This window comes from Pipistrellus hanaki (assembly GCF_964339955.1).
Source record: "Pipistrellus hanaki genome assembly, chromosome: 1".
Classification (NCBI taxonomy): Eukaryota; Metazoa; Chordata; class Mammalia; order Chiroptera; family Vespertilionidae; genus Pipistrellus; species Pipistrellus hanaki.
The window spans coordinates 179140866-179167395 of NC_140503.1; the positions used below are offsets into that span (position 1 = coordinate 179140866).

The following is a 26530-nucleotide window of genomic DNA, read 5'->3' on the forward strand; positions in this document are numbered from 1 at the left end:
AACTAGTTATGGTTATCACCTTGGAGATTCCAATTTCTGATAATGATAGTACAATGGGGATCATTAGTGTGGCTAAAATATGTATTATCAGAATTAAAAGAATGTTATGATCCACATAGATTCCCACCACAGCCAAGTAAGATTCACTAAGTCATTTAGAAGGTCAAGGTGGTTCTACTTTTTCTCCATGGCAAATTGCTCTGACACCCATCAGAACTTCTCAGAAAAGTCCCCTTTCTATGGCTTTCACATTGCCTCTTTATCTTATTTTGTGTCTTCCCTCCCCTCCCCACCAATCTCAACTTTTCTTGAGAAAAAAAATAAAATAAAATAAAACATGTCTATCAATAGCTAAAGATACACACCATTTTCTGAGATACTGATTGCAAATAAAAAACCACATCCTCAGAATTCTGTAAAGATCAAATTGAGGACGAGCACTTTATTGCTCTCTATCAGTTGCTCTTAGTTAAAATCATTTTAACTTCTTAGAACTCATGGGTTGAGATATAAGTAGTAAATTCAGAGCTCTATAATAGAACATGATTAGCATTTAAGAAATATATTTGATTGTTACCCACCTCATAATAACCATATAGTGGGAGAGGTTAATTTTAAAATGTTCTTAAATATGTACATATATTCTACTAATCCATGAATCTAGAGGAGCAATTATTCACTAATAAGTTTTGTTTTCTCTGATTTAAAATCTTTTCACCTTGATTAACTTTTTTCTACAGCTAAATTAGAAAATTATAGTTTTTCTTCTAAAAAAAAAAATGCTATGATATTCTTTTCTTATAAACGGCCCTCTCGTATTTTCTTGTCAGCCTGCTTCAAGGAAATCCAGGTATTCAATATACTTGCTCGCAGTTTGGCCCACACCAAATGGTTGTTTAATCCAAATATCTGAGCAGCAAACTGAGCTGATCCTTCTGGGGAAAGTATGGTTGAACAGCCAAGACCTATTGGTTCAGAAAGGAAAAGACAGAAAATTGAGCTGTCAATTAATACTGAAAATACTACTTAAGCAAACTATTTTATACTCAGAGAAGTCCTGTTAACCATGTAAACTAAAAAAAAAGAACAACAAAAAAAAACCATGTAAACTAATAATTGCTTAGGGCTGTCATGACCAGATAGACGACCGGCCACCAGGAAGTGCATGGAACACTTGTGTCCTGTCCCCGCAGCCCACAGCCTCCTATCACAGCAAGGCTGGTGGCCTGGTGGGCAGGGCAAGGCAAGCACAGAGAGTAGGGCCTGGCTGCCTGGCGCCGGGGCAAGCAAGCCAGCGTGCAGGCCCACAGACAGCAGGGCCTGGCTGCCAGGTGCCGGGGCCTGCATACAGACAGCAGGGCCTGCCAGCCTCAGCGTTCCGGCAGTCCTGCTTCTGCACATGAGCTGGAGGGAAACACCTTTTCTGACTGCTGATTGGAAAAAAAGAAAAGAAAAAAAAAAGAAATGTCATACTATGAAAAAGACATTTTGAAAATGCCTAAAATTCTCATTTTTTTGTGGTGAAGGGACTGGAGTCTGTGTGGATGAAAACACCTTGGTGGCTACGGCAGCCGGGAATGGCAGCAGCACCAGGGTAATGGGGGCGGCGCCTTCCCCTAAGCAGCCCAGTCACCTCCTGCAGAGGGAGGCCAGATTGTGGCTTAGGCCTGCTCGGACTTAAGCCATCAATAGGACATCCCCTGAGGGCTCCCAGATTGGAGAGGGTGCAGGCTTGGCTGAGCCACCCCCCCAATGCATAAATTTTGTGCACTGGGCCTCTAGTAGATAATAAAAAATATTGTTATCTCAAGTATTTCTGTACTTCTGTGGTTCTCAACCTTTCTAATGCCACAACCCTTTAATACAGTTCCTCATGTTGTGGTGACCCCCAACCATAAAATTATTTTCATAACTAATTTTGCTACTGTTATGAATCATAATGTAAATATCTGTTTTCTGATGGTCTAGGCAACCCTGCTAGCAGTTCTCAACCTATGGGTCGTGCCCTGGGCAGCCACCGACACCTCACACTTCATCCAAATTTGTTCTGATTAGTTGGTTTCTATGCCAGTCAGCATCTCCGGGCATATCATCTCTGGGCCTGATTAGAGAGGCGAGGCTGATCAGCAGCCCCAGCGGAGGCCCTGGAGAGAGGCATGGCTGCTGACCAGGCCCAGAGCGAAAGAGAGAGGCAAATGCTGATCAACAGCTGCCATGGAGTCTATGGATCAGACCCTACTTCTCTGTCCAGGCCTCTCTTCGGGCCTGATCTGCAGCCCCTCAGCAGTCGGTGCTGGGTTGGAGACCCCGAAGTGGGTCACCACCCAGCACTGACTTCCAGTCGGCCGAGCCTTTGGCTGTTTTGCATGTTACAGACTCTGGGTTTTTATATATTAGGATTCTCTATACTATTGTGCATGTTTAAACTTTTTAATAAAGAATTTTTTAAAATTCAATGAATCTTACCACTGGGTAGTCGAAGAGAAGACCACACATCCTGCGCGCCCCAGTCTGCAGTGAGGGGAGGACAGCTGATAACTGGGTATGCAGTGTTACCAGACATCACTGGTCCTAAACCATTGCTTCTGCCTGCCACTGCCACAAAGACTGTAGGAATGCCATCCCCTAGGGAAATCACAAGTTTATCATTATGCTAAAAATATTTAAAGATAGGTTGAAAATAAGAGCTCATGTGTCTTAACTCCTTCAGTTCATCAGTTTCTAGCAAAAGCATAAATACAACATTACATATTTATATATTCTAAATATAACGTTCACTCTACCACTTATACATCAAGCAATGAAGTAGCAAGAATAGGTTTGGCCATTTTGAGATTTATAGGTTAAAGGACAGGAGCAGGTACCAACGTTTAAAGGGAATGGCTCAAAGCCACTTCTATTATTGCCACTTAGATTAAGGAAACAGAACACCACCACCAGAATACCTGTCCTTCCAAAGAGTAACAGAGGCTAGAGCTTCAGGTTTAAAAGAGATGAAAGGAACTTAAGTATAGTACTCAAATATTTAAAACCCTTCAATCTATTTTCTAACATATCCCTAAAACATTTCATTCTTTGATAAATTTATAAATTGCTCCTTTGCAGTTTTCTGGGAAAAGAGGTCTGGTTTTTATTACTGTGATTATCAAAGAATTTTGAGACCTTTCCCTCCTCTCTAAAAAAAAAAACCACTTAATTTAACTCCTGTAGCAATGACCTTTGAAAAGAATATTCATAAACATTTTTTTTCCAGTTGAAAAACATTGGGTTGTATCTCTAGGGCTCCATTACATTTTAGTTCACTGCTATTTCATCAAAAGATTTCTTTTATATACTCAGTTTTGAAATTACTACTTAATTTCATGTTTGCCTCTCAGGAAAACCTGGTCATTAAAGATACTTGAGAGGATCTGCTGCTTTAATGTTAGGTTTTCTGTAATTTTCTGTTGGAGCATTTAAGAAATAGTGTTTGAGGGGCTTCCTATTAGGTAAAGACAGCCTGGCCTGTGCTGCTCAGTGGTTCAGCGTCGAGTAAGGAAACAAGAGGCCCCTGATTCAATTCCCAGTCATAGCACATGCCCAGGTTGCACAGTCAATTCCCCGAGGGTATGCAGGAGGCAGACAATCAATGATGTTCCTCTCTCATCATGGATATTTCTATTATTCTATCCCTCTCCCTTCCTCTCTCTCTGAAAAATCAATAAAATATATATTTTCTTAAAAAAGACTAATTGTAGTCTTTATCTTCTTCCCTGCTTGAATTGTCAAATCATTCTCTTTAATCCACTCTTTTATAAGCATTACTAGCCTAAACATAAAATTCTCTGGCAAAATCTGGAGAACATCCTGAAATGCTCGTTATCAGATGTTTACCTTCGTACTCAGCTTTAATCCTCAGCGTTTCATCTGGGCCTTTATGGGCAGAGGTTACCCGAAGCTCACATGGAATGCCAAAATATCCACAAGCCTTCTTGATTTTTTCACAGTGACCAAGATCAGAAGTTGAGCCCATTAATACTACGACCCTGCACTGACTTTCTGATTTCAGAAGCAACTGGAAGAGAAAACCATGCATATGTAAAAGGAGATAAAGACAAAAATGGATAAATATTGGAATGAGTTAATTTACAGAGCTACAGTTTATACTAAAATTACATATGGACAGAGTATTTTCTTTTTTAATAGACCAAATTTAAGATAAACAGAACAAAATGTGAGAATTTATTTTTCAAAATAAACTTTATAAAGAGTTCTTCATAATTAAAACCAAAAGAGTATGATTTAAAATATATATATAATTTATTGATTTTTTACAGAGAAGAAGAGAGAGAGGGATTGAGAATTAGAAACATCGATCAGCTGCCTCCTACACATCTCCTGGGGATGTGCCCGCAAACAAAGTACATGCCCTTGACTGGAATCAAACCTGAGACCCTTGAGTCTGGCTCTATCCACTGAGCTAAACCGGTTAGGGCGAGTATCGTTTTTTAACTAAACTGCTTATTATAATAAGGAATAGAAATTCAACTTCTAATTTTTATCCTAAGATTTTTAGTACATTGGTATTGTTTTTAATTTTTTTTTTTATTGATTTCAAAGAGGAAGGGAGAGGAAGAGATAGAAATATCAATGATGAGAGAAAATCATTTATCAGCTGCTTCCTGCATGCCCCCTTCCGGGGACCGAGCCTGCAACCCAGGCTTCTGCCCTTGGCAGGAATCAAACCTGGGACCCATTCAGTCCATAGGTCAATGCTCTATCCATTGAGCCAGACCCATTAGGGCAGTACATTCTGCTTAATGCAGGTTTTAAGGCACAATCAGCCAAAATACAGAGGTTGCTTTACAAATCTTTTATTAGTCACATGGAATCCAAATGCATATTCCCATAGAAATGATGATCTGAAAGATAGCTATGACCATTGGATAGCCACCCAGCCTATTCAATTCCCATGACATCACAGTAACCACAATACCATAACTGTTAACGTGACATTTTAATGTCACATGGAACTCAGGCTAATGGAACTCGGAGTAGGTTGGTAAGAAATGCAAGACTTCTCTTGCAGGGGCCGGAGGAAACAAGGATTCTTGGTTTCAATTGGATTTGGGAGAAGTGTAATGGATGCTTAAATAGCAGGGATCCAGGGACCCAGCTAAGGAGGACAGTTCAGCTGGTGCATTTCCTAAAGATGCTCTGTTATTTTAAATCACCAGGAAAAGAAAAGCACAGTACTGTCTCTTTAAAAGAAAACTTTTTTTTATTTAATTGATCTTAGAGATGAAGGGGGGGGGGGGGGGAGAGAAAGGGAAGGAGGAAAAGAGGAAGAGAGGCAGGGAGAGAAAGAAATATCAAAATGAGAGAAACATCAATCAGTTGCCTCCCAAGCACACCCCCATCAGGAATGGAGCCCAAGACCTTTCCATGCACAGGATGACATTTCAATCAACTGAGCGACACCAGCCAAGGCTGTTTTCCTCTTTGAAGTAAGAATTTCTTAGAGAAAAAAACAATCTAGCATAGATTTACAACAAAAGGTTTACCTGTACTCTTTCAGCAACCCACTCAAAATTTTTCTTTACCATCTGGAGCCCTTCAGGAGTTACTTCCTTGAGGTCACGATATGACTAGAAAATTAAGACAGAATGTTGAGGCTGCAAGTATTCTAATTAGTAATATTCTTGTTATCTGCAATTTTTGGTTTCTGAGTTTTGGGTACAGATTATGAAGTTTGCCTAGCAAAGGGTATATCTGAAAATGTATCTAAGTTTATGAATTCATTTCCTGAATTAGACTAAAAATGCAATGAACAACAAAGGTTCAAATCATAATCCTATATAATAAAGAGCTAATATGCAAATGGTCGTTGAACCTCGCACTGGGATTGGGGGACCTGAGGTCAGGCCAGGGGACCTAAAGCTGAGCCGCCCTCCCCAGGGCCAGGCTGGAGGATCTGTAATGGCACCAAGGGACCTTAGGCTGCACTCCCCGACTGGGGGTGGGGCTAGCTGGGTATGGGTCTCTTGCAATTTCGAGGTACACCCATGCGTGGGCAGGGACTTGACTATGGATCCCATGAAGTGTCCCAAATTCTGACAGGAGGGAGATTTTCGTATTCATTTACTACTTTTCTTTCATTTCTGTCACTTCTATTATAGAGAAAGGGCAAATACCAATACTAAAATATTACCTCTAATTAATTCCCTTGTAATGTGTATGAATTTCGTGCACTGGGACATTAGTCTATAATAAAAGCATAATATGCTAATTAGACAGGACAGCCAAACAACCTTCCAGATGTCATTCTGGATGCCCTTCCCAATGAAGCCAGGGTGGTGGGGGCTGAGGCAGAGGCAGTTAGAGGGTATGAGGCAGGCCAACGGTTAGGAGCCAGCGGTCCTGGATTGCAAGAGGGATCACTGCAGCATCAGGCCTAAACTGGCAGTCAGACATCCCCTGAGTAGTCCCAGATTACGAGAGGGTACAGGCCAGGTTGAGGGACACCCCCAGCTAGTAAATAATAATTGCCTTTCTTTCCTCCCACTTTTCCTTTCTCCTCTACCGGAGCCTGATCTTACAATGAATAAAAAATAACAACCACCCTGAAATATCACTTACCTGTTTGTCTTTCTGTTGGCTTCGGTCTCCTGATGGCCAGAGTCTCCAGGAATCATTATCAATAACATCAGCAAGAACAATTTCTTTTGTAGTGACATCAACACCAAATTCAATCTAGAAACAGCAGATCACCGAAGAAAAGTTTTTCAAAACCATACTACTAAAGACATTTCTCAGTTGTAATTTTTTACTTTCAAATCTCCATTTTATTTGTACCTTCATATCAACCAGGGTACAGTCCAGAGGCAACCAGGATTTCTCCAATATTTCAAAAATAGCCTGTGTAGCGTGATTCATGATATCCACTTCAGTCTGGCCTATAACAAGTCCAGCAAAGCAAAACTTTGCAGCAATGAGTTGTTCCTCAGACCACTGTGGATCATTATTAGCATCATCCTGAAAATAAAGTATAGGGTTACAATTAATCTATAATAATAAAAGGATAATATGCTAATTAGACCAGATGTCATTCCAAACGTCATTCCTGACAAAGTTGGGTCCTGGGTGCTGGAGGGAAGCTGGTGCTGGCAGTTGGGGAAGGAAGGCCTACTCTTGAACTAATTTTTGTGCATTGGGTCTCTAGGTTAAATATAAGATGTTTGAACTTTTCTAATAATAATCTGAAGACCTTTATTTGTTGAGCATGAAATCTCAGAAATATTTCTCTAAAACGTTTCCTCTAAAGATTTAATTTTATTTAAAATACTCTTTAATTCACAGCAAATATATTCAGTTGGTATATTTTCAAAAGTTACTTTAAAACTTAAAGTATTTGGGTAACATTCTAATTATAAAGTATTGAAAGAATTTGGCCTATCTCTAGAAACTAAACACAAGTATGGGAAGAGAAAAGCAGTTTCAATAAAGAAAACCAATACAAATTTATAACCAGTGACTCTTTCTTCCTTTATTTTATGTTCTTGCTTATAAGAGACATTGATAATAGTTTTTCTGTATCTAAAATAATAAAAATTTAATGTGCTAATTAGACTGGACAAAGTGAATACTGAAACCCTTGCATGAATTTTGTGCACTAGGCCTCTACTTAGAATATAAAAGACACCTCATAGTAGCCTTTACTTCAAACTCTTGAAGAGTACATTAACAATTTTTTTGAATTGCTACTTTTCTTCTTAGTAACTGCTAATATTATTTTTGTTAGTTGCTTTGGTAGAAAGTAAGATAGATTTTCAAAGGTGTTTCCTTTTCAAAGCTGAATTATGATTGCTAATGGAAGTATACATTATTGACATGTTTCTGGAGTGATAACTGTAATGTAAAAAGTTTTTTTATTTTTTTTTTTGAGATAGAGATAAAAATATCAATGAGAAACATCATCGATTTAATGTTTAAATATTTGACTTGATTTTAAGTTTGTAGTTATGTTATAGTAAGACAGATGCATAAATACCTTAAAAAACATCTCCACTTTAGGAGGATAAAATTTGTACCCTTCTTTGACACCAGGATTTCTTTTGAGAAAAGAACCAGTTGCTATTCTTCTACAAACCCATTCAATTGGAATCATTTCACACTTTGGTGCAATGAAAGCAGTTTCCCCGCATTTTCTGGTGAAAGCAGTTTTGATACCTATATATGAATAACAAAAACAAAAACACCATTAAAATTGTATTTTAGAAAGTAGATCTGAGGCATAATAAAACTCTATCCTTACAAAAAAACAAAACCCTATCTAATTACATTTCCCTTAAATGACACTATCAAAAATAAATGTACTTTTTTAAAAGTAAAAATAGGAAAAATTAACATGTCTTACTACTACTTATCAAAATACTCAGGTCTATTTCATTTTCCTATCACATGGCAAAATATACAATGGAACAGAAGATCTGAGTTCCAGTGTCTTTATCACTCATTACTTTTTTCACTCAAGAAATACTTACTGAGAACATCTGCCAATAAGTACTTGACTTTGCACAAGGCACATAACTTATCTAAGTGGCACTAAATCATTAGATTTGGTTGCAGGATTCTCATGTTCTATGATCCATTATTATACAGGCCTTGTAAAATATCGATCTACTTAGCACAATCAGCTATAATCTTAAATTTTGGGTAGCTTTTTTCTCTTAATATTAGAAGTAAATTATCCTTAAACAAACAAACAAACAAAAACAAAAAACAAAAAAGTAGCAGCATGGACATAATGGCCAATTTGGCCAAGAACAAATAAAATAGTTGGTCCTTTCCCTTCTCTCTTATTCAAACTATTATCGGGAAACTAATAATAGTGATGTAATAACACTTCTATGAGTGATGTAATAACACTTCTACAAAAGGCTATACTGAAAAGAACTGAAAGCAGGTACTCACACGGGTACTCATATACCAATATTTACAACAGCATACTAGTAATTACTAATACCCAAAAGGGAGAAGCAGCCCAAGTGTCCATCAACAGATGAATGTATAGACAAATGTAGTATATACATTCGATCATAAAAATGAATGAAATTCTAAAACATGCTACAACATGCATTAAACTTGAAAACATGCTAAGTGAAATAAAGAATGAATATAATTTATCCCACATATATGAGGTACCTAAAATAGGCAAATTCATAGATTAATCTAAGACAGAGGATATCAGAAGCTAGGGAGAAGGGGGAATAGAGAACTACTATTTAATGGGTCAGGATTTCTGTCTGGGACAATGAAAGTTATGGAAATAGATAGTAGTGATGGTTGCATAGCGTAGCCAAGAACTGTAACATCTAAACATGGCTTAAGCGGTAAATTTTATGTATGTATATTTTGTCACAAAGTAACTTTTTCTTTTTTTAATATATTTTATTGATTTTTTTACAGAGGAGAAGGGAGAGGGATAGAGAGCTAGAAAATCGATGAGAGAGCAACATCGACCAGCTGCCTCCTGCACACCTCCTTCCAGGGATGTGCCCGCAAACAATGTACATGCCCCTGACCGGAATCAAACCTGGGACCCTTCAGTCCACAGACTGACGCTCTATCCACTGAGCCAAACGGGTTTCAGCACAAAGTAACTTTTAAAAGTATCAAGACCTAATTTGTCAGGCAATGCTAATTTATTTTCTTTTTGTTTAACCCTAGTAACACCTGATAAGGTAGATAGTATGATTATCCAACAAAACAGATAAACACACTGAGGCACAGTAGTTACATCAGCTAGTAGTAGATATAGCAGGGTTTCCAACCTGTACTGAACTCTGGACTGCCCACTTAATCACTATACTATATTATACTATACTATACTATACTACCTGTCCCCAAAGTGTTATTATATCCTAATACAAAGTAATACTAGAGGGTTAATGCAAATGAACGAACCCACATGGGCTTAATATAATAATATTCATCTCAAGGCTGCAATGCTAGTACCTCCATTGCCAATCTAATCCTCTAAGACAAAAGTTTTCTTAGGAAAGGATTGGAGATCTTTGATTATATGCATGTATCCATACATGAAAGGAATCTACATTTATGAAAGCTCTGCACTGTTCTGAGTGTTTTATGCCTTATCTTATTTAACCAAACATAAAATTTTTGAGGTAGGTATTATTAATTTACATTTTACAGGGAAAGCAGCAGAGACTCAATAAATGAAGTGGTAACTCTAGGGTATGCTGCCAGTGAGTAATGGTGCCTGGACTTGGAAGTGCAGTGTCCAGTTTCAAAACCTACGCTAATTTCTCTGCATCTCATCTGGGTTTGACCAGTAAAATTCAATGGGAAGGGGTAAATAAATTGTGGTATGCTGCATAAACAGAAAATGACTGGGCTCCTTAAGTCAAGGCGATTAACTACTACGTGCCTCTCTGCCTGGCTTCAAGAGCTCTTATTTTTCAGACCTGTTAATCGTTAGTCATATTTGCTCATTTGTCCAAATCTATTGCTTAAACATAAACAAGTTACTTTTACCCCGAGAAACTCCTCCCAGCCCCCACCCTGCAACATGAACACATCTAAGGGAATCAAAAGCACGGAATCAACTTATGGTAATAACCTGTATAGGGGGAAAAAGAAAAAGAAGGGAAAAAAAAGCTTCTAAAAAACCTGACCCAGTTAAATGATATGGTCCCTTTTAACACACATGCTAACATTAAGCGATGAGAAAAAGACCGTCCCCTATTTGTCTGTTGTCTATGAAATTCAAAGCCATCAAGATTACTAAGAAAATGTAAATATGTTACTTCATACTCTGAATTACAATGGCCATGTATGACAGCTAAACAGCCCATATATTCCTGGGGCCATCCATGGGAAGGCTGCCCAGCTTCCCATCCGTGGTTTGTAGGATTGTTAATCATATCACTACTCTCACACCGAAATGTCATTTCAGTGCATTTTTGTGGGAGAGCTGAAACTTAAAAGGTTAAATTTTGATTTTTAAACACTGAGACCAAATGGACAAATCTTATAACTTAGGTACAGCACGTAATATAATTTCCAGGGAAAAACAGTATTACTTATACATAGCATTTATTCAACTACTGGTGGCCCTGTGCACAAATTCATGCACTTGTATGTAGCTCACTGCCACTTGCCTCAGCTGGCCACTGGGCTTGTAGTTCACTGCCCCGCCCTCCTGCTGATCAGTTGTTATGCATCATGGCATAACGGTCATTTGCATATTACCTCATACGATTAGCACATAAAAATTACATAAAGCTTAACAGAACTCTTAATCTGTCCAAAAAACCAATGTATTCAAGAATTTTAAAAAACCTAGGTTTTCTTTAATTTTACAACATATAAAGCTTGGAAAATACTTTTCAACATTTCCTGTGAGCTAGTAAGTTTCAGTTATGTTAAATGTGTCAAACACAATAGTTTAAAGAGAATTGTTAAGAGTACTTCATTTGCCGAAACCGGTTTGGCTCAGTGGTAGAGTGTCGGTCTGCAGACTGAAGGGTCCCGGGTCCGATTCCGGTCAAGGGCATGTACCTTGGTTGCAGGCACATCCCCAGTAGGGGGTGTGCAAGAGGCAGCCTATCAATGATTCTCTCTCATCGATGTTTCTAACTCTCTATCCCTCTCTCTTCCTCTCTGTAAAAAAATCAATAAAATATATTAAAAAGAAAAAAAAAAAGAGTACTTCATTTAAGGTAATCAACTTTCCTACTTACATGAGATACAAGACTTCCAAAGTCGAACTAAGAGAACCCTAAACAACTTGGGTCACTCTAATTCACTTGTTCTTAAACTCTATTAAGTGTACATACAGATAGTGCCATACTAAGTAAGCAAATAAAAGTTTGGGTTGTACTTACCTTCCATTACTTTAAAGAGTATGTACTAGTTAGGGTTACTAGTTACCAATACACACATTCCCACAGCTATGTGCAATTACTGTGGATACATAGAAACTAACTTATTAACAATTTACAGTGTTAAGTAACTTGGGTTTGACTCCCAGGCAGGGGTGCATGCCTGGGTTGCAGGCTTGATCCCCAGCACTGGTTGGGGTGCATGCGGGAAGCAGCCAATAGATGCGTCTCTTCTACATCCATGTTTCTTTCTTCCCCTCCCTTCCTCTCTAAAAATCAGTGGAAAAAGTATCCTTGGGTGAATACTAACGAACAGTGAAATGGTACTTTGGAAGAGACAAAACTATCTAGAACCCATTCTGTAATGACATGTATTTATTTATTTACTTATTTTTCTGACAGATTATTTAACTTAAATTGCGTATTTTGTTTTTTGTTTTCCTTGATGTCTGTAGCCAAATTTATCCCTGAAGCCCAGGAGAGGGGATCAGGGCCCATGAGCCACAGTGTTTCTGTGGCAGCCTTCTGGGCCAGTGCTTGTCATGGGTGGGGCAGGCACCGAATTTGACAAGGCTGCATAACTTACATTATTTTGTATAAGGCAGGCATGTTTACCTTGACTGGCAACAAACATATATTCCCCTTTTGATTTAAGGAAGACTAATGCTTACTGGAAGCATTAGTAATGAAAGGAAAACTGGGAAAAGTGCAAATAAAAGGAGACAAAGTTATTAAATTATAAAATTATAACTGAGATAAAGAACAAAGCTTTTATTTTATAGTAAGGAACCAAGGCTTAAAAGGTTGAATGATCTAAGACAATGAGACTTTAAAGGGAAAGAATGCAAATCTTTTACAGGTTAAGATTTCATACACTACAGACCAATCAGCTGCAGAAAAATACATTATCCTAATTCTCCTTCCTTCACTTCACAGGATGTTCTGATCTTATTTTTATCTTTCTAATAGACTTCTCTATCAGAAAGTCTTCAGTTTTGGAATAGGCAATAATCCTGAAGATATTTGATCTAGTCCAAATCCCTCACTTGGGGGGGGAATAGCAGGATGAAATGTGGTTAGTCTTCAAACACTTTTCAGAACTTTCAAATGGAAGAGAAATTTTAAATTCTGTATTATCTCCAAGGATGGAACACAGAATTACAGGGACTAAATTTCAACTCATCTATTAGAGCTGCCTAACACCAGAATCATAGGCACATTCCTTAGGGTCCTTCATAGGTAAGTCTCTTAGGAAGGTGTCTTAGAAGTTGCAGGGAAGATTCTTCTTAACTAAATACTACTACTTACTAATTCCAAATCAAGAAAGATGTTTCAGTGAAATCCGAGTTCCTGGTTTGATTTTACTAAGCTTACTTGTGAGGCATCTCCAAACAAAATGTTAATACAAATAGTGTCACCTACTCATGAAAGAGATTCGAGTGTGCTGTGTGTATACCTCCCCGATGAAGGGAAGCTGTGGGGGAAGCCACTTACCTGCTTCCTATCATAACTAAAAAACTATATACCTAGTTATCAACATGTTGTTAATACAAACAATGTGTCATTTCTCCCTGAAAAGGACCAGTATGTGTATGTGAGAGAGAACATGGAGGAGGAGGCTACTGGGAGAGCCACTTACCTGCTTCCTGTAACAACTGAAAAATACAGCTAGTAATTTTATTTGAGATTGCAGCTTTTCCTTCCAGGTGATTCTTTCTGGCTGCATTTCCTGCTGTAATCTGGTCCTTGGACTGCAGGAGCACTTTTCCTGGACTGTCTAACAATTCATAGACTTCTTTTGTTTTACCCTCATAGAGCTTTTTACCAATGTTCAGTACTGTGGAAATAGAATGGAAACATATTTCAGGAAGAATTTTGCTAAAGAGTAAAGACTACTTAGCATGATGAAAAAATGAACAACAATAATAAACTTATCTGCATATACTCTAAAGTATTTCCACATGCATCATCATATTTCACTCACACAATTTTGTCAATTATTATGTAAATAGTTATAGAGATTAGGAAACAAGTATCAAAAGGTAAAGGTCACAAATTAGGAAATGAGAGAGCCAGACAAAATTCTGAATCTCCTATCAAATTCTGTAGTCTTTCCACTATCACCCTGACTCTCAGAGCAGAACTGAAGTAGAATTAAGATTCATTAAGATTAATGTAAACATACCAGTATTTGCATATATATATATATATACACTAACTAACCTAGCTTGCAGGGACCAGGGTTGGGGAAGAGGGAATGCTTTATTTTTCCTGACTTCTGCTTTCCATGGCAGGCGAGATAAGCAAGTTCAGCCAAATTGGTTCCCGATTTCAAGTTAATGTGCAAGGGAAGGCACCTCCACCAACAGCCCACTTGGAAGCACCTTTCTCTCTTTTCCAATCCTGCTTCTCAATCTCCCACCCTTAATTAACCCTTTCTCTTCACAGTTGCAGAAAACTTTGAGAAAGTAAGACAAGAGAACCCAATTTTGCCCTAGCCAGTTTGGCTCAGTGGGCAGACTGCTGGCCTGCAAACTGAAGGGTCCCAGTTTTGATTCCGGTCAAGGGCATGCACCTGTTGCAGGCTTGATCCCCCGCTCATCAAAGTTTCTGTCTCTCCCTCTCCCTTCCAATAAGTTTAAAAACCAATGGAAAAAATATCCTCTGGTGAGGATTAACAACCATGAAACTAACAAAGAGAACCCAACGTTGATTCAGGTTGTAAGACCTAGATGATGATAAGAGAGAACAGAAATTCAAGGACTTAAGATTTCCAAGGGGAGAAATCATTCTCAGTATCAGCATTTTTTAATGTCCATGTGCCAGGTAGTAGGGATATACTAGAAGTTCATGCTGTCAAGTGACCCGCGTCTGAGGGAAGCTGAGTCTGGAGCCACCTAACCTAGTCTAGACCTCAGAGAAGAACAACGTGAGGATTTAGGCTGAGATCTGAGGAATGATCAAAATTTAACCAGAAGAGGAAGGTGGTAGTGAAAGAAAGACCATGGAGTGAAAGGATGGTCGTCTGGAGCACTTTGTGTGTACATAGCTGCAGGGCAGGGAGGGAGGCGGCAGCTAAGGGTAGAAACAATGGCAGGAGATAAGCCCTCCACAGGAATTGGGGAAATAGGTCACCTGCAGCTAGTGGAGGGAACCAGTGAACAAAGCAATTACAGTTTAGTTTAACTAAAGTGGCTTACTGCTGCAGGGGCCTAATGTAGAGCATGAATCCCCATCTCCTATCATAATGTATTGATTCATGGACAAGGGTTAAAAGGCCCTTCTGAAGCATCCATCTCATATAAAAACTGCTGTTTGAAACTTTAACCCTGCTATTTTGGCTTCTGTAAACTCTTGCTTGCTTAAATAATAAGGAAAATAAGATTACTCCCATTCCAGAGAGGCCATAAGCTTTGCCCAATCAGAGTTGTCAGTGCTGACACCAGGCCAGGCCTTGAGATATGGTCTCATGGCCCCTTCCCAGCACATAGGCCCTCTTTCTCTGAAGGCTGGGAAGTCTCATTCCAAATTGGGAGACAAAAGAGCTAGAAAAAGTATAAATAGAAAAGGTTTCCTCCATGTTAGGGGTCCCAGAATTTGAAAGACACATTTTTCTCTGGGCCTGAGCATAATAAAATGTAACTCCCTTTCTCTAGAAAGAATATTATGGCTGCTGTATGAAAAATAAAATGAAGAAGGGGAAAGAATGGGAGAGAATAGTGAGTATATTGTTGCAGCAATACAAGCAAGAAACGTCCTGGTCTAGGAAAAAGACTCGAGATATTTAAACAGTAAAAAAAAAAAAAAATTTAATATATTTTTATTGACTTCAGAGAGGAAGGGAGAGGAGGAAGAGAGAAACATCGATGGCGAGAGAGAATCACTGACAGGGGCTGCCTCCTGCCTGCCCCACACTGGGGATAGAGCAAGCAACCCAGGCATGTGCCCTCCTGGTTTGTAGGTCAATGGATGCGGAATCGAAGTGTGACCTCCTGGTTTGTAGGTCAATGCTCAACCACTGAGCCATGCCAGCTGAGCTGAAAGGTAAAAATTTTAAGAACAATTGATTCACTTTGGGAGATAACAGAGCAAGAAAAAGTCAAGATGCTGCCTAGGTTAGATAAAAGGCAAAACAAAGTTTGTACCTACTGCCCCTCCTCAATTCAGTTGAATCAATACTTTTTAACCTAGTCATTAAATAGGGTAGGAATTTCAATTATGGGTAGAAATATCTTAATCATGGGGAACATGCTACAAGTACCAAAATGCCTGCTACAAATTAGTGGATGTATTCAGAAAAGGCTAATGAGGATTGAGACTACTTCATGAAACTTACCGGTAAGTCTTGCAAAGTATAGAACTTGCACAGAGAAGTGGTAAGAACACCTAGGAGTCTGATGACCGATAAGGTAGCCACTAGCCACATGTGGCTATGAAATACTTGAAATGTGGCTACTCAGAACTGAGATGTAAATCAAGTATAAAAATACACAATGGATTTCAATATGAAAAAAGGATGCAAGCCAAAACCGGTTTGGCTCAGTGAACAGAGCGTCGGCCTGCGGACTGAAGGGTCCCAGGTTCGATTCCGGTCAAGGACATGTACCCTGGTTGCAGGCACATTCCCAGTAGGGGGTGTGCAGGAGGCAGCTGATCGATGTTTCTCTCTCATCGATGTTTCTAGCTCTCTGTCCCTCTCTCTTCCTCTCTGTGAATAATCAATAAAATTTATTTTTTTTTTAAAAGGATGCAAAATATCACGATTTTAATATTGCTTTATATATTGAAACGACACTATTTTGGGTATATTGGGCTAAATAAAATACATTAAAATTCATTTCACTGGTTTCTTTTTACTTTTTAAAACATGGCAACTAGTAAAGAAAGTTACATAAGGTTTCACTAGACAGACCTGTTCTGGAAGATACAGCCTAAATAAACAAAGAGAGAGCAGTGACCTTGGGTGAATTAACCTTTCTGGAATGGAAGCCTAGGATCACAATGGTGAAAAATCAAAGTTAAGCTTGAAGAGGTGGGAAGGAAGCAGCAAGCCCGATGTGAATGAAAGGGTATTTCACACTGGGTTTTAATTGCTCTTGGATTGCACTGAACATTTTTGAGCAAGGATGTCCCTTTTAGAAACCATAAGTGACATTTTGGCAGGATTGATTAACTTGCCATGAATATGCAAGGTGGAAGAAAGTGAGAGTCAAGATTTTTGAGATTCTACCAGTTTAGAGACATGGTAGGAAAATTCTGATCTAGTACCTTGATTCACGGAGTTATCATCTGAACCTGTTTTGTTTAGTCTAAAAATTCTTAACCTAAATTGAAAAATTTCAATTTTTCTATGTGGAAGAGAATGTACTGACCCGCCAATACAAGGATTTGGGTTCACCATAAATTTAGAAATTGGATGTGTGAGCAAACTGATGATGTAAATAGGATCAATGCAAAGGTGAAGCAAGGAAACTTTTTGCCTGCTGGCTTCAGAGCTCTCCAAAGCCACCAGGGCATCACAAGACCCTTTAAAATAACACCCAAAATCTGGACAGAAAAATAGCAATTTTTTCCAGCAGGTTCAATGATTAACTTTCTGAACTAGAAGGTCATTATTGACCTAACAAGAAGAGTCACCTATTGGAAGAGTCAACACAAGATGTTCCTGTGTTTGTTTTTTCAGCAACGTATTGACTGCAAAATTGATTTCCAGGCACCTCTCCACTCGCTGGCCATTTCTCGTTCTAATCATCCCTTTCCTTCACCGTCTTCCCCCCCAACCCCCAATCCCAGCGGCAGTCCCGGGGGACTCAGAGTTCGGGGAGGCCCGGGGGCGCTCTATTTACACCGCCCCGCGCGGCGGCGCCCGGGCCACGTGTGCGCCCCGCGCCGGCCGGAGGGGGGGCGGGTGCAGGGCGCTCGGGCTCCGCCAGCGGGAGGCTGGGGTCAGGGCCGCCGGGCGCGCACGTGTCCGCGCCCAGACCAGGCGGCCGAGGCCCGTTACTCACCCTCGGCTGTCGCCATGATCCCGGCTGGGCTGCGAGCAGCGGCCGCGCTGGGCAGAGACGCGGGACTCGGGGAAGGAGGAGGAGGAGTGGACAGAGAGGCTCACGGGGCCAGGGAGGGAGGGAGGGAGGCGCGGCCCACGGACACTCCCCGGAACCCCGGCTGCCTCTGCCCCCCGGGCGGACTGGGACTCCGGGAGCCAGCGCTCTCCGCTCCGCGAGGATTCCCGCCGCGCAGGCGCAGCGACGCCCCCCGCCCCCGCCTCGCCCCCTTCGGGCCCCGCGCCGGCGCGGTGCCACCAGAGGCGGAAAGTGGCGCGTAAAGGCGGCCCCTCCCCGCTCCCCAGGGCTCGCGGATGGAGCTCCTTTCTCTGCTGCGAGAACGGTTCAGAGGCTGGAGTGTACCAAGTGGTGACGGCGGCGGGGGAAGGCACGGGGGTAGGGCCGTTCGAAGGGTACATCCCCTGCGAGAGAAGTGACATTAACCCCGCTTAAGCCTCATCCCTCCAGCTTTCGAAGCTGGAACGTAACGGAGATCTCCACGTGCCGGAGAACTGGCTTTCCCCGGGGCTCCGGTGGAGGATTAGCTCCACCCCTCCCGAGCCCGTGGCCCCACCTCTAAGCCGCGGAGCCCCGCCCCCGCCCTCGCTCATTGGTGGATTCAGAGGAGGGGGCGGGGCCAAACTAGTCTCGCTCACTCCGGTTCTTGGAAAGCACGCGCCGCCGCAGTAGCGCGGGTTGAGGCTCTGGGGAGGAAGCTGCGGGCGCGAGCGTCTGTGCGGTCCGGGCCCAGCGGGCAGCTGGTTGGTGCTTAGACCCGTTGGCGGCGGCGGCAGCTCCCCATCTCCACGTGGGTTCCCCGGCGACATGGAGCTGGAGGAGTCGGGGATCCGGGAGGAATGCGGCGTGTTCGGGTGCATCAGCTCGGGAGAGTGGCCCACGCAGTTAGATGTGCCCCATGTGATCACTCTGGGGCTCCAAGGGCTGCAGCACCGGTGAGCTACCCTGGGGGCGGGTGAGGAGGGTGGTGTGGCGCGTGCATCTTTCTCCACCATCTCCACCAGCCCAGGCTGCCCTCTGCGGGCTCCTGAGCTCCGGGATGCCGGACCTCTCTAGCCTGAACCAGTGCCTGTGGCATCCACGAGGTTACCTAGGGGGGGCTGCCTTGCCTCCCTGGACTTTAGCCTCTTTCCCCACCCCCAACCCTTCATGATCGTCAGGATCGCTCGCCTCCCTCCGGGGTGTGCCCGTTTTAATTTCTCAGAGCCTGGAGCTAGCTGCACTTGTGATAAGGCTCGTGTGTGGGGTGGCTGCTAGTCCAGGACCTACAGAGACACCTTAAGGCGTTCGCGCGCGGAGCCTCCAACCACCGCCAGCTTTTGTTTGCAAGGGCAGAGCTTTGGAGCCAGTTGTTGATGTGCAAGTGTCTTAGCCCTGGGAACTTAGGGACCCGGGGAAAAGAGGACTTTGTTGGTGTTCAAAAGGAATGTAGATTTCACATAGATTAACTGAAAATAAGCCAATTACCGGGAATAGTCCGAGTACAAAAGAGTCATTAGACGACGTTTCAGATAAGGGATGAAAAGATCAGGAGTAAGAAGATGCCAAAGAGTAGTAACTACTGCCTTCTCCTAACAAAGGGGGAGTGGAGTAGTTCCTGTGTGACAGGATACACGCTGATTTTGAAAAATTTGGTAGATCCCTTTGAGTGGAGTCATTTTGCTCCCATGATCTTTATACTAAATCTAACTATCACTCTGACCTGTTAGTTGATATAAGCAATTCTGTTGGGTTAAGAGATATAAACCCAGGTTTGACATCATCACTGAAAGTGTTCCAAAGTTTGCATAAGGTAATGCCATCGCAGCAACAGCTAAGGATCTTGGCGATAACACTTGTCGGCCATATGGGTGCAACATGTATAAAGGCATTTCAAATGATTAGCTTTTCCTCAACAAGCTTATTCAGAAGTACTTTTACCTCTTCTCAGGGTCCCACATATTTCACTTTGAGTTTCACGTCTTGCATTCCTTGTTTACTAAGAGTCTTTTAGAATCTGGGATAAATTGAAAAGCATATTTTAACTTGAATGACGCTAATCTTTGCCAATTGTAAGACTGTGAATGATGTTATTAATATCTCATGGCAGACAAATGGTTCCCTACCCTTGCTTTACGGGAATTTAAGACAAGCATGTCAATCTCCCATGCAGCCCCCATCACAAATATTTTTGCAGTCCAGCAATATAACAGTATGTAGGAAATATTTTAATAAGAATTTTGTAACTTAATTTTTACAGTATCCTGTTATACATAATTATTAATAACTAACGATAACATTCGCTCATGAATAATTAATGGTGTCACCTTCATTTCCATTACTCACCTTGGGGGCAGGCGCACTTTTTCTCTCTAATACTAGCAGCGAGTATTTTAGCAGCTGATTACCTCGTTATTAGTCTTGGACTGACTTGATTGCTGTGCCCAACAGGAAATATTTCGCTTTAGGAGAATAAGAAAGATAGGTTTATTTGTGTTACGCTTATTAATTTTTGCAGTTATTCAGTGTCTGGTAAGTTAATTTTCAAGAAAAAAATTTTATTAAAATGTTCTATTTTATGTTAACAATTACCCATTTATTTCAGCCCTTTGTATTCAGCATGTCTCTATTGAAATAAACCTACATTTCTATGAAAATTTAAGCTTTTATTTTTTATTTTTTTGCGGCCCACATAAACTTAAACCTTATTTATTTGGCCCACGTTAGCCTTTGAACTTGATATGCTTGATTTAAGGGATTGGAAGATATCTTCCCTTAGGTTTAGAAGATAAAGATCTTTAATTACCCTAAATTGTAGGTGGGGAGGGGGGGTAAAGATTAAGAACTAAAATGGCGTTGAGTTAAGGAATGTCAAAGCTATAAGCTTAGATAGGTTAGTATAGCATAATGAATATATAATGGTAAGTTATATACAGTGTACAATGGTTAGTGATGGTCTATTGCCTACTTCCTCAACTTAAGAAAATTTCATTGTTTTCCTTTTTTAAAAAAAATATATATTTTATTGATTTTTTATGGAGGAAGGAAGAGAGATAGTTAGAAACATTGATGAGAGAGAAGCATTTATCAGCTGCCTCCTGCACATCCCCTGCTTGGGATGTGTCTGCAACCAAGGTACATGCCCTTGAATGGAATCGAAGGAATTTGATGAAGGAATTTCTCCTTTATACATTATCTACCCAAAACAAACCTAGAAGGTGGTATTTTTTTTTTATCACTTTTGCATTGTTTTTGGTTCTGTTCTTGTCTGCATAATCTGACCTAAAACATTTAGTCTCAGGATAACAGAATAAATGAAAGTTATAATATTATTTATTTCATATAAAATTAAATGGATTGCCAGGCAGGTGTGGCTCAGTGGTTGAGCATCAACCTATTCAACCAGGAAGGAGGTCATGGTTCCCCCTGGTTTCTGTCTGGATCCCCAGGATGGGGCATGCAGGAGGCAGCTGAAAAACGATTCTCTCATTATTGATGTTTCTATTTCCCTTCCTCTGAAAATCAATAAAAAATATTTTTTAAAAATGAAATGGATTATCAAAACTGGACAGTTATGTGCTGGATAGTTAAATCCAGATTGGTTTATCTAGAAGTACAGTGGAACCTCTTCTAGAGCTTAAATTTTTTCCAGAATGCTGTTGGAAAGTGATTTTTTTGAAAACCAAATCATTCATTACCATTAGAAATAATGTAAACTGAATATGTTACACCAAATTTATTTGACTTTTCTGATATCTTTAATGGGTCAGTTTTAAATTCCACCTCACATAATTAGTTTAGCTTAGTTGTAGAATTACTAAAATGTTACACCCATTATTACGAAACCAAAATTCAGAATTTGTTAGTTTGTTGGGGTGTTTTTTTCCTTTAACATCCAAGTTTTCTTATAGCAGTCACTATAAAGCATAATTTAAAGGTTCATGATAAATTTATAATGTAGAATTTTTTAACTATGGGAAAGCTTCCATTTATTGTTACTTTCACTCTTTTTTTTTTTTTTTAATATATTATTGATTTTTTACAGAGAGGAAGGGAGAGAGAGAGAGCTAGAAACGTCGATGAGAGAGAAACATCAACCAGCTGCCTCCTGCACACCCCCTACCGGGGATGTGCCTGCAACCAATGTACATGCCCTTGACCAGAATTGAACCTGGGACCCTTCAGTCCGCAGACTGACGCTCTACCACTGAGCCAAACTGGTTTCGGCGTTACTTTCACTCTTAATAAGCTATGAAGAAAGTAATTTTTCAGCAGTTTTTGCTCCCACAGTTCATAAACAATGTATTTAGTCTAATTTGCCAAGGGCAGGATTAAACGTCTCTTATCAGAGAAAAAGCAACTTTTTCTCAATGTGGAAAAAATTGGCATTTCTGAGGCCCTTACCCTCTTTGTGTGCCTTTCTTTTGATGTGGAAAAGTCTCATTTTTTGTCATGACCTTCAAATAATTCCTAAAATAAGCAGAAGAATAAAGGAAAAGAACTATATAGTCTCCATTTAAGTACATCAGAGTAAGAACATTTAAACACTTGAACAGAAAAAATGAGTTTAAGAATTACAAGTATTTTGGTACAAGATTTGGAAAGAAATTGACTCCACTTAAATTAGGTGTGTATTTTATACTTTTTGGATCATTTGAACCTACAATAGTGTAAGGATTTTATTTTTAAAGACCTACTTGTTAAAATGCAAAGAGGAAAGTTGATAGACTTTTTTAAAAATATATATTTTATTGCTTTTTTATAGAGAAAGGGAGAGGGATAGAGAGTTAGAAACATTGATCAGCTGCCTCCTGCACACCTCCTACTGGGGATGTGCCCGCAACCAAGGTACATGCCCTTAACCAGAATTGAACCTGGGACCTTTCAGTCTGCAGATCGATGCTCTATCCACTGAGCAAAACCAGTTAGGGCTGATAGACTTTTTGTTCAAAAGATCAATTCCAAGGTTATCATGCTTCCCTCTAGCAGTTTTGAGAGGTTGTCTTAGGATGCAGTCAACTTCATAAAATATGACTTTTCTTGTAGCGTTGCCATTTTTCTTTCACAAAACTCTATATTCATATTTTAAATTGTTGTATTTGATACAACATTATTTCTAATCTCTATTCCAAACTGCATTAGTATTCTGGCAATTTCTTCAAATATTTTTTGTTTCTTGTGGCCCCTTCAAGCATTTGCTTAATTTTTTCATCATACCATATGTGTGTAAGTGCTCTGACCTCATTTATCACACTAGTATTTTCCAGCTTCTGTGTTGTTTACTATTAAAATCTGTAAATGACTTTTAGCATCTTCATTCTAAAGGAATATGATTTATATGACATAAATCATAATTATATGATTTATAGTTATTTAACATGATTTACAGTTATTCAGCCTTATAGCTAAATCTTATATTTGAATATAATCCTATATATTAAAGAAGTAATGTGCAAATTGACCCTCACACCCTTGCACAAGATAACCGCCCCCATGTGGTCAAAGATGGGGTAGGGGAGGGCAGTTGTGGGCGATCAGGCCAGCAGGGGAGAGAGGGCAGTTGCGGGGGAACCAGGCCTGCAGGGGAGACAGTTGGGGGCAGTCGGGCCAGCATGGGAGCAGTTAGGCATCGATCAGGTTGGCAGGGGAGTGTTATGGGGTGATCAGGCTGGCAGGCAAAAGTGATTACGGGCAATCGGGCAGGCAGATGAGCAGTTGGGAGCCAGTAGTCCTGGATTGTGAGATGGATGTCAGACTGCTAGTTTAGGCCTGATTCCTGTAGGGTCCCAGATTGGAGAGGGTGCAGGCTGGGCTGAGGGACACCCCCCCCCCCCCAATTGCACAAATTTCGTGCCCTGAGGCTTGACATAAAGTAATGAGAATTACAGTAATTTCAAAATGAGGGTCAAGATTTTTCTTTTAAATGCATTCATATTCATATAAAACATCTTTAATTTTAAGGTAGATTAGTCTCCAATATTATTAGTGAGAATAATTTAGCTGCTTTTCATCAATAGGTAATCTTCACTGGATATTTATGAATATGGAGAGTCTGAATAATTATTAATTTCTTTTACTAAGAAGTAGGAACAGACATTTTCTTTCCTCCCCTACCATATTCTCTCTACCAGGTATAATGAGGCAATATAATAGAGATATTCATAAAGTACTTAAACTGACATATATCAGATTTTAAATGTCAAAATAACACTTGGAATGATTCAGATCCTGTTCCTGAACCAGTGATACTTTATGTGCTCACCTCTTCTGAAGCAATATTTATGGTATCTTCCTCTGTTAGAAAACAAAGAGAATAGCAATTTATTTACAAAATTCTGATATTTCACAACTGAAGATTGTGCTTAAAAACGTAAGGCTGGGGTTCATAATAAAAACTATAATCTCGAAGACAAAGAGCAATTACCCTCTACAACCGAACTTTTAAATAGCCATGTAGGATTAACCACTTTCAAAATCTTAGAAATATTCTGCCTTAAAAATCACAGTGCAGTTCACTGTAAGCTCTATTTGGGAGTATGATAGCACTTTTAGATTCAATTTGGTAACATCTTTCATTGTTACATTTTAATGCCTAATAAAGAGCTCTTTCATTAGTTTTCTCGTTTGATCCTCATCTATCCTACATAATAAAAGATTAATATGGCAGTCGACCCAACAGTGGAACAGCTGGTTACTATGATGTGCACTAACCATCAGGGGGCAAATGCTCAAAACAGGCACTGCCCATGGTGGTCAGTATGCTCCCGGCCAGAGTCCCCGAGCCCCGGGTTCGGCCTGGCTCCACCGCTCCCATCCTGCCGCCCTGTCCTGACCCGCCACCTGGTCTTGTGGGCCAGCTGCTGATTGAGTTCCCCTCACCCATGTCCCTGGAGCGGGTGCAGAGGGAGAACCCAGGGGTGCTCCTGCGTGGCCGCTGCACACCACCCGACTGCCCCCCAGCCCAGACAGTGGCCGTCATCCCCCCTTTGGCCTCTGGGAGCACCACCTACCCTACTGGCTCCACTACCTGCACCCCATCCTGAGGCAACAGCGGCTGCACTGTGGCATCTAGATGATCAATCAGCATGGGGAGGACACCTTCAATCTGGCCAAGCTGCTCTACGTTGGCGTCCTAGAGGCGCTGAAGGAAGACGCCATCTATGACTGCTTCATCTTCAGAAACATGGACCTGGTCCCCATGGATGACCGCAACCTCTATTGCTGCGGCCACCAGCCCCGCCACTTCGCCATCGCTATGGACAAGGTCGGCTTCCGGCTGCCCTTCGCTGGATACTTGGGAGGCCTGTGGGGTGTGAGCAAAGCCCAGTTCCTGAGAAGCAGTGGCTTCCGCAATGAGTACTGGGGCTGGGGTCGTAAGGATGATGACATCCAGGTCTCCCTGACCGGGATGAAGATCTCATGCCAGACTTGCGCTAGGCCGCTTCCCCATGATCAAGCACGACCCTCAGAGGTTTACCAAGATTCAAAACACGAAGCTGGCCAGGAAGCAGCACGCATTGGGTCAGTGCGATATCAGGTCTTGGAGGTATCCAGGCAGCCACTCTTCACCAACACAGTGGACATTGGCCCCCGAGCCGACACTAAAGGACACACAAAGGCCTCTGTGCCAAGGATTGCTGGCCAGAGGACTGACCTTCAGCCTGGCTGGTGGCTGCTCTGTGGGGAATCTCCCAGGATTGAAAGGTCCCGTGGGCTCTGTCTCTGAGAGAATTCAATAGGCCCTCCCAGCTGCACCTGGAAATTTCAGAACCTACTTTGGAGGGGCTTCCATCCTGAGCAGGCCCCTCGAGTATGGGGGTGGGTGGGTGGGTGGCTCTGGAGTCATTGCTCCTTACTCCTCCCTCCTCAGCCCAGCTCCCCTTGCTATCAGGATTGTGCCAGTCCCTGCACGGCCTCACAGAGTGGCCTGTGCTAGGTCACTCCACCTCTCCGTGCCTCAGTTTCCCCTCCCTTGAGTCCCCTAGGGCCTGGAAGAATGGGAGGTATGACCGGGGGTTAGTGCAACTTCCAGGGTGACTTCTCAGACCTGGGAATTCCCCTTGCTCCCAAACACTGAATAACTGCACAAATTAATAAGTGCAATACAAATAAACCTATTTTTCTTGTTCTCCAGAAGCCAAATATTTCCTGTTGCGCACACCAAACAAGTCAGTCCAGGACTAATGACATGGCAGTTGGTTGCTAAAATATTTGCTGTTAGTATTAGTGGAGAGAGATGGTGTGCCTGCACGTAAGGCACATTTGGAAATGAATGCAACATGATTATAGTAATTCACTAGCAGACGTTGTACCCCTTTTCCCCTCAGAATTATCAGTCCACTCCTTTTCTATGCCCCTGATTCTATTATATTCACCAGTTTATTCTGTTCCTTAGATTTTCAATTCAGTTGATTTTTAGGTTCACTTGTTGATAGATATGTATTTGTTGTTCATAATTTTTATCTTTGCTTTTTTCTTCTTCCTCTTCTTAAAGAATACCTTTCAGCATTTAATACTGGTTTAGCTTTTTCTTATCTGTGAACCTCTTTATCTGACCTTCAATTCTGAATGATAGCTTTGCTGGGTAGAGTAATCTTGTTT

General features: G+C 41.0%; 2 protein-coding genes and 1 pseudogene across 3 annotated transcripts in view; 2 read left to right on the forward strand and 1 right to left on the reverse strand.

The window, feature by feature from the left end:
• Positions 1-383: 383 nt before the first annotated feature.
• Positions 384-18281, reverse strand: PAICS (phosphoribosylaminoimidazole carboxylase and phosphoribosylaminoimidazolesuccinocarboxamide synthase). Its single transcript, XM_084899450.1, has 9 exons — positions 17894-18281; positions 13525-13722; positions 8030-8208; positions 6835-7014; positions 6619-6732; positions 5544-5627; positions 3874-4054; positions 2467-2625; positions 384-965 (listed from the first exon to the last, which is right to left on the reverse strand). Exons 1-9 carry the CDS (start codon positions 17907-17909, stop codon positions 799-801), a joined length of 1278 nt encoding a protein of 425 aa, XP_084755576.1. The 5' UTR covers positions 17910-18281; the 3' UTR covers positions 384-798.
• Positions 18282-18519: 238 nt separating this feature from the next.
• The window catches only part of PPAT (phosphoribosyl pyrophosphate amidotransferase), a 31062-nt gene continuing 23051 nt past the window's right edge, over positions 18520-26530 (forward strand). Inside the window, exon 1 of the mRNA XM_084899439.1 lies at positions 18520-18885. Coding sequence (XP_084755565.1) covers positions 18758-18885 — 128 coding nt within the window. The 5' untranslated portion in view covers positions 18520-18757. The remainder of the gene's footprint in view (positions 18886-26530) is intronic.
• LOC311612682 (beta-1,4-galactosyltransferase 2-like) lies at positions 24676-25655 on the forward strand (annotated as a pseudogene). Its single transcript has one exon. The product of its transcript is annotated as a beta-1,4-galactosyltransferase 2-like (transcript).

Bases quoted from the DNA above. Each gene is read 5' to 3' on its own strand.
- PAICS (XM_084899450.1), bottom strand. The intron at 2,626-3,873 runs GTAAACATCTGA...TGATTTCCCTAG, and splicing joins GATTAAAGCTGAGTACGAAG to GGGATGGCATTCCTACAGTC. The intron at 966-2,466 runs GTAAGATTCATT...CTGAACCAATAG, and splicing joins TTCTCTTCGACTACCCAGTG to GTCTTGGCTGTTCAACCATA.